General features: G+C 50.7%; 1 protein-coding gene across 2 annotated transcripts in view; it reads left to right on the top strand.

The window, feature by feature from the left end:
* The first annotated feature begins 1,440 nt into the window (after positions 1-1,440).
* Positions 1,441-8,665, top strand: part of LOC119975815 (cytochrome P450 2K1-like) — a 30,311-nt gene continuing 23,086 nt past the window's right edge. For both annotated transcript variants that reach the window (XM_038815688.1, XM_038815689.1), the window contains exons 1-2: positions 1,441-1,790; positions 3,818-3,980. In XM_038815688.1, coding sequence (XP_038671616.1) covers positions 1,593-1,790; positions 3,818-3,980 — 361 coding nt within the window. In that variant the 5' untranslated portion in view covers positions 1,441-1,592. The remainder of the gene's footprint in view (positions 1,791-3,817; positions 3,981-8,665) is intronic.

The following is an 8,665-nucleotide window of genomic DNA, read 5'->3' as shown; positions in this document are numbered from 1 at the left end:
GGAACCATATTTAAATGATGTATAAGGCTCAACTAAATACCTGTGGCCTATTTGAACTTGCATTCTCCTAGCTTCCGGGAGTCACTGGCCACACAGGCAAAGGTTCACCTGGGTGTTAATTAGTTCTGGTCTCCACAAGCGGAGACCAGACGTGAACACCATGCTGGGGACTCAGAGACAATTGGAGCCATCCAGGTGGTCGGGTAAAGAGCAGGGCAGTCCTGGTGCCTGGCCACCTGGTGCAGTGCCAACCTAGTGATTCAGGTTTGTACTGTTAGGGTGCTGGGGCAGGTGCCAGGTTGGTACTGCCAAGGGGTGGAGTCTGAGGGGGTCATGCCCATGAATGAGGGGTGAAGGGCGGTTTGAAGGGTGGGGAGATGAAGAGGGGGGTTGAAAGGCGGATATGAAGAGACATCATGAAGGTTGGGCGGGGGGGGGGGTGAGGGGAGATCCTGAAATGGGGGGGGGGTTGCTGAAAAAGAGGGGCAGGCTGAAAGAGAGGGTGGTCCAAAAGATGGGGGGAAGGCTCAGCGAACCGATAACAGGGTATGCTCACTTGGGGCAGGAGAGGATGATTCCATGATGCCGACAAGGATGGATGGGTGAGGAGAAGTGTCACCCTCAAGCCTGGTTGGTGGTGGGGGGGGTGGGGGGTGGGGGCAGGGAGTGGGGTTATGATAACATTTAGTGATGGAGAAGGTTGCCTCTCATCACTGATTGTCTGTCTGTTGTTCTGGCTGATTGTACAGTGCACCAAAAGACCCTTTACACAGATATTAGAGTCCTTTAGTTTTACAGCAGAGAGAGAAGGGCCCTTTGGCCCATCATGTCTGTGCAATCCACCATCTGCTATCTATTCGAATCCAGCACTTGGTCCGTAGCCTTGTATGCTATGGCGTTTCGAGTATTCATCTAAATGCTTCTTAAATGTTGTGGGGGTTCCCACCTCTACCACCCTTTCAGGCAGTGAGTTCCAGACTCCCACCAACCTGGGTGAATAGGTTTTTCCTCAAATACCCTCTAAACCTCCTACCTTAAATCTATCACCTGATTATTGATTCCCTGGGCAAAGGGGAAAGGTTCCTTCCAATCCACGCTATCTATGCCCCTAACAATTTTAATCACCTCAATCAAGTCCCCCCTCAGTGTTCCCTGTTCTGAGGAAAACAGCCCAACCTATATGGGTGCCACAGTGGCATGGGTGGTTAGCATTGTTGCTTCATAATGCCAGGAGCCAAGGTTGAATCTGGGTGACTGTGGGTGTGGAGTTTGCACACAGTGTCTGTGTGCGTTCCTCCGGGTGCTCCACTTTCTCACACAGTCTAAACATGTGCAGGTTAGGTGGGGGTGCAACAATCTGTTCAGTTAAATTACAACTGTCTGGACAGGGAAGGTATGGGTTAAAATCCGTCTGTTCCACGATTAAGAAATTTGAGACGGTTTTTTGGAACCCGTTAAAAAATGGGAGGGACTGGAAGACCAACCCAGGTGATAAGATCAGAAAGGAAGTGGCTCTGTTGCAGGGTGGGTCCCGAGAAAATAAAAACAGTTGAGATCGGTATTCTCACTTCCCTGTTTCTGGTTTGCACACGATGTCTGCCTCCAGTATCTGCCCCACAGACTACACCTTGGGCCTACTGGCCTTGACGCTGCTCCTTGTCCTGCTGGCTTCCCTTGCACGGCGTAAGGGTGGAGTGGGAGACAACCTCCCTCCCGGACCCAGTCCCCTACCCCTGATTGGCAACCTGCACCAACTGGACCTCAAGAGGCTGCACTGGTCTCTGATGCAGGTTAGTGAGAATCTTTCACTAAGGACTGCGGGGCACCGGGGATTTACCAGTTACACATCCCAAGGAGAAGCGTTGGGGGTGGAGGGGTGGGGAGTAGGGATGTGGGAAGAGGGGGCTCTGAGACAAGGAAAGGAGAAGATCTTGAGATAAAGCACATCTGTGATGATTCTAAAGTGTGTGGCTTGTAATCTGAGAGTTTGAGATCAGAGAGTCTGTGATCAGAGAGCATGTAATCAGAGAGTCTGTGATCTGAGAGTCTGTGATCTGAGAGTCTGTGATCTGAGAGTCTGTGATCTGAGAGTCTGTGATCTGAGAGTCTGTGATCTGAGAGTCTGTGATCTGAGAGTCTGTGATCTGAGAGTCTGTGATCTGAGAGTCTGTGATCAGAGGGTGTGTGATCTGAGAGTCTGTGATGAGAGAATCTGTGATACGAGAGTCTTTGACTCCAGTTCCGTGATCTGTGAGTCTGTGACTCACATCTGTGATGTGCGATTCCAAATCTGTGGTCTGTGTGACTCTAATCTGTGTGACTATGATCTCTGATCTGGAACTCTGTGATCTGAGACTTTGTGATCTGAGAGTCTGTGATCTGAGAGACTGTGATTTGAGAGTCTGTGATTTGAGAGTCTGTGATCTGAGAGTCACTGATCTTGGAGTCTCTGATCTGTGAGTATGTGATATGTGAATCTCTTATTTGTGTTGTGAGATTTTATGATCTGTGAGGCTCTGATCTCTGAGTCTGGAAATCTTGATCAGTGTTCCGTGAGTCTGTTATCTGAGATTTTGTGACCTGTGAACTGTGAGTCTGTAATCTGAGAGTCGATAAATCTCAGATTTGTGAGTTTGTGAATTGTCATTTTTGATCCTGTGACCTGAGATTCGGTGATCTGAGATTCTGTGAATCAGTGAACTGAGATTATCTGAATTTGTGATCGCTGATCTCTAATTGGACTGGGACTGAACCAAATGGGAGGAGAAAGAAAATAATGTCACTTCAGGAGGAGTTGTGCAAGGCGAGTGTGCTACATTGACTTTAACCAACTACAGATCTAAATAAATACTCGGTAAAGAAATACCATATCAATTAATTGGTACAAAAAGTCAATTTGATAGTTTGACAAATTTAAACAGAGTTCCGATAATTAATTACACCAAGGGGAGAAGGCTCCTAACAATTGATAGCAACATTAAAGCTTCCTGAATTTTTCTGAGTTATGTAGCTAATTAAGTACATTGAGGAGACAGAGATGAAAGAAGGAAGGTTGCATTCTTACAGTGTTTTCCACGGCCACTAAGTGTTTTACAGCCAATGAAGTGTATTCTGTCACTGTTGTAGGAAATGTAGCTGCCAATTTGCACAGTATGATCCCACTGGCAGCAATGTGATAATCTGATTTCTGTGATGGTGATTGAGGGATAAAAATTGAGCGGGACACCAGGGGATAACTCCCCTCCCCTTCAAAAGGTCAGAGTGCATCAGGAATGGAAAAAGGGCCTCTCAGTAAGTAAACCCGGAGAACCAAGGGGTTTGTTGGCTGGTTCCAATGAACCTGAAGACAAGTACGTTTAAAGCTGGCAGCTAAATCGAACCTAGTAGCATCGCTTCATTGAAGCCACTTGTCTCATTTTCATACTGCTGCTCATTTTCATTTCCACATTTTAAAAACATTCACAGGATGTGCACGTTACTTCCTGGGCCAGCATTTGTTGCCCATTCCTAACTGCCCATGAACTGAGTGGCTTGTTCAGCCATTACAGAGGGGCAGTTACGTGTCAGCTGCATTGCTGTGTGAATCTGAGGTCTTGTGCAAGCCAGACCGGGTAAGGACGGCAGATTTCCTTCCCTAAAGGTTGATCGCGACAAGCAACTCATGGCCATTGCTGGACTTTTAATTCAATTTTTAATGAATTCAAATCTAATTGTGGTGGGATTAGTTTCCTCTCTGTTTTTCTCGTGATTTGTTCTTCACTGTTGCTCACGAGAAAGGAAAATTCAACCTAATTAAAGCTCTCTCTCTCTCCTTTAGCTCTCAGAGAAATACGGAAGTGTATTTTCAGTGGCGATTGGGCCACAGAAGGCAGTGGTGCTGGCGGGCTATGACACGGTGAAAGATGCTATTGTTGACCACGCTGATCAATTCGCCGGGAGGCCACACATTCCGATCTTTGACGATTATTCGTTCCGAAGTGGTAATTGACATTTGAACCTGTGTTTTTCTTGCGTTGTTTCCTCGGCTCAAGCAGTCTGTCGCATCGCAGAGATCAAAGTGTGGTGGAGTACTGCGGAATTTAGCTGTGGCTCATTGACCACCTTCTCTCTCAGCTCGTTAGTAGCCAAGGGCTGGATGTTACTGTCCCCACCGCAGACCCCCCTCCCCCACCCTTGCCCCAGGAATTTAGCAGCGGGGGGGCAGGGAAGGGTAACCTAGAATATGTCAGGTGGGTATCCCACTGCCTTCCTGCCCACCCCTACCTGGTCCTAATAACACAGGAGGTGAGGGTGAGGCGCCCATCAGCATGCTGACCCTTTGACCTATCGCAGCCTGTTATTGTCCAATTAAGACCATCAAACTGCCTCCAAACAGGACAGTGATGGGGGAGGAGGGGTGAAGAGAAGGCCGTTTATCTGAACATAACTGGTTAAAAGGGGGGAATGAATGTGGAGAGGGTGTTTCATCACATTGGAGGCATACACCCCGCCACCATGTGCCTCCCCACCTAACCAGTAAAACCCAGTCCACAATCCGGCGATCCCCTCAGCAACCCACCCGCAGAGTGGCCGATCCCTTCCTGCTCTAAAAACCCGAGGCTTGACTCACTCCGGTTGCACTTGATCTTTCCCATGGGATTGCTTGCGGATCAAACTAGGGCTGGATTTCTACTCCGACCAACGACCGGAGATTCGACCCTCACCTCGTTAGGGCCACCCCGAATCGTGGCCACAGAGTGGTCTTGTTTAAAGTAGTCTGATTCAGGACTGACTTTTCTTCTGGGGTGGGACAGGACGATACAACTCCACCCCCCTCCGCCTTCACGTCCCCCACTTCCCCCTCTACACCCCCTCCCGCCGCCCCACTCCCATACAATTCAGCCCCAGTTTCCCCATTCCTGACATCTCTTGGCTAGACCAGCATCTATCAGCTGAAGTAATTCAGCCAGTGCAACTTCCCCCGCCATCTCCATGTAGCCCCTGAACATTTCAACCCATTTTTTACGGCGAGCAGCGATTCTCCGAGGCCGATAGGCCGAGCGGCCGGCCCTTCACGCCCGTTTCACCACGGCAGCAAACACACCTGCTCGCTGCCGTCGTGAAACGGGTGCCAGATGCCCGTTTGGGGCATCTAGAGGCCCAATTGGCATGGGAGCACCACGACTGAGCTCGAGAGGGGACAGGCCCATGATCGGTGTCGGGCCAGCGTCCAAAACGGACGCACTCTTTCCCCTCCGCTGCCCGGCAAGATCAAGCCGCCACGTCTTGCCGGGCGGCTGAGCGTTGTCCAACCTGCGCATGCGCGGCTGACGTTATCGGCCGCGCCGCCGTGACGCACGGGGCCGCGCTCTTAGCGCTGCCCGGGGGGGAGAATCGGCCCCGGAAGTGGGCATGAAGGCTGCCGTGGGTCACGGCCTGTCCCACGGCAGCCTTTACGATTCTCCGCACTTGCGGAGAATCTCGCCCCTTTTGTATATAGTCAGCCATATACATACGCACACACACATTAGTATTTATTATCTAAAAAAGAAAGAGGGGAGATGTCATAATATCCACTCATGTATATAATGAGGTGCAGACAGGCAGTGATTGACACACAGGATGACCAGTAAGCACACAACACAGTGCAGCCAATCACCAGACAGGACACTACCACTATAAAGCCAGAGAGCAGCAGGTTTCCCGCTCTCTCGGGACCCAGCCACTGAGATAGTCAGAGTCCATGAGGTAGCAAGTGGAAACACCATCCAGTAGCTACTAAGTCTGGTCAGGCTATTACTAGGTCTCCAGTCAGTTCAGTATAGTGTCGACCCACAGCTGAATATGTTTATCAGTTCTATCGTTGAATAAAACAGTGTTGGATCTTCTCCAGTGTTAGACGTCTGTTTCTAGCTTCCCTTCATCGAGTGCAGTCCACATCGAACCAACCTGCGTAACACATCATGGTACCAGAGTGCTACTGAAATTGACGAACCTACCTCGAGTGAATCAGCATTGACCAGCAAGCAGCCATCCGGTGAAATGGAAAACATCCACCCTCCTCCGCAGCTCCACATCTCTGGCAACCTCGGCGCCAATTGGAAGATCTTAAAGCAAAAGTTCCTCTTGTGCATCGAGGCCTCCGACCTCAAAGCAGCATCGGATACCTGGAAGATTGCACTATTTCTCTCCACAGTGGGGCACCACACCATCCACATCTACAACTCCCTTACGTTCGCTGAAGGTGAAGACAAAACAAAATTCAAAATAGTCCTGCTGAAGTTTGATAGCCACTGCGACATTAAGGTGAATGAGAGCTTTGAACGGTATGTTTTCCAGCAGAGGATTCAGGCTAAGGATGAACCTTTTCAGTCCTTCTTGACCCATCTCCGCATCCTAGCGCAGTCATGTAACTATGACTCGACATGATTCCATGATCTGGGATCAGATCGTTTTCGGGGTCACTCCGACTCCCTTCGGCAGCAGCTCCTGAAAGTCAAACAGTTGACCCTCCCTATCGCTATCGAGACGTGCGTTGTCCATGAACATGCTAAGAATCGTTACTTCCACATCAGGGCGGCAGAGACTGCAAAGCTGGCCTCCCACGAGGTGGAACGGGTGTAGGCCATCGCACAGATGCAGGGCCTGATCATCGAGGAGAGTGGCCGTTTTGCGCGCTTTTTCCGGGTCCCTGCACATGCGCGCCACGACCAAGTGGATGACGAGACCCAACAACCCGACTGCGCAGGTGTGTACGTCGACCGACCGCACTGCGCATGCGCGATGGCACATAGACCGCGCTGACATCGGAACTGGCGTCATGACGTGTCCAAATTCTGACTCTGCCCACTTAAAGCGGCAATGTCCAGCAAAAGGACGCCGGTGTCTACAGTGTGGCAAGCTTGGCCACTACGCAGCCCTTTGCAGATCTGCTCCACCGCTCAGCAGCCAGCCATCCCAGCTGCGGCGCAGATGTGTCCGCTCAACACAACAAAGCATGCCACATTCTGATCTTGACAGCCCAACAGACCTGATGCTGAGTGCCTCAAGTCCCCATACCGGATGGGCATCATAACTACACATGCGCTGCCTTCCACCACAACGGCAAAACGCCTCTTGATCCTCAGTGTGAATCCCAATTACGAGTGGTGTGCTGATTTAAACTGGACACTGGCGCATCGCCGAACCTCATCTCAAAATCCAACCTCGCCACCATCCCCACCAGACCAAGCATTCTTCCACCAGCCTGTAGCTCCTTGACTACAATGGCAATGCCATAGCTGCCAGTGGCTCATGTCAACTAGGGGTATCCAATAAGGTGGTGAAAGCGACACTGCGGTTTGAAATCGTCGGGCCTGACAGAGCGTCCCTGCTAGGTGCTCGAGCCTGCAAGCTCCTGAACCTGATTCAGCGAGTCCAAACAACCGTTGACAGCCTCGCCTGATGGAAACTTGCAAGCCGACATAGATGACATTATCACGCAGTACCACAGCGTATTCGATAGAATGGGCATGCTCCCATACCGATATAAAATCCAACTTGAGCGGAACGCCACCCCTGTAATTCATGCACCATGCCTGGTGCCGGCACCCCTCAAGGATCGTCTGAAGAAGCAATTACAGTACCTCCAAGACCAGGGCATCATATCAAAGGTCACAGAGCCATCAGACTGGGTCAGCTCCATGGTCTACGTAAAGAAGCCGTCAGGGGAGCTTCGCATTTGCATTGACCCTAAGGATCTAAACCGCAACATCATGCGGGAGCATTACCCGATACCAAAACGTGGAGTTGACCAGTGAGATGGCTCATGCCAAATTCTTTACTAAGCTGGACGCCTCCAAGGGTTTTTGGCAAATACAGCTGGACTCGTCTAGTCGAAAGCTGTGCACGTTCAACACCCCGTTCGGTCGCTACTGCTACAACCGGATGCCTTTTGGTATCTGCCTCCGAAGTATTTCACCGCATCATGGAGCAGATGATGGAGGGCATTGAGGCGGTGCGAGTATACATTGACAACATGATTATCTGGTCCACAATGCCCCAGGAACACATCGCTCGCCTCAAGAAGGTATTCCAGAGAATTCATGAACATGGTCTCCAGCTCAACAGGGCCAAGTGCTCATTTGGTCAATCGGATATCAAATTTCTAGGTGACCACATTTCGCAGCAGGGCGTGCGGCCAGATGCTGACAAGGTCTCGGCGATCAACGCATGAAGACCCTGGAGGACAAGAAGGCGGTCCTTTGTTTCCTCGGTATGGTCAACTTCCTCGGAAAATTCATTCCTAATATGGCATACCACACCATGGTCCTCTGCCATCTCGTCAAGAAGTCGACGGAATTCCAGTGGCTGCCCACGCATGAACAGGAATTGCATGAGCTGAAAGCAAAGCTCACCACAGCCCCGGTTCTAGCGTTCTTCAACCCAGCCAAGGAAACCAAGAAATCAACTGATGCAAGCCAGGACGGTATTGGGGCGGTGCTCCTTCAGCGAGGTGACTCCTCGTCCTGGGCTTCAGTGGCGTAGCCTCCAGGGCCATGACGCCCACTGAGCAAAGGTACGCTCAGATTGAGAAGGAGTGTCTGGGCCTCCTGACAGTGATAGTCAAGTTTCACGACTACGTTTATGGCCTGCCAAAATTCACGGTAGAAGCGGACCACAGGCCTCTGGCCCACATAATCCAGAA

The sequence above is a fragment of the Scyliorhinus canicula genome, chromosome 13 (assembly GCF_902713615.1).
Source record: "Scyliorhinus canicula chromosome 13, sScyCan1.1, whole genome shotgun sequence".
Classification (NCBI taxonomy): Eukaryota; Metazoa; Chordata; class Chondrichthyes; order Carcharhiniformes; family Scyliorhinidae; genus Scyliorhinus; species Scyliorhinus canicula.
Note: the sequence above shows the minus strand (reverse complement) of the source record. Positions and strands in the feature narration are given on the sequence as shown.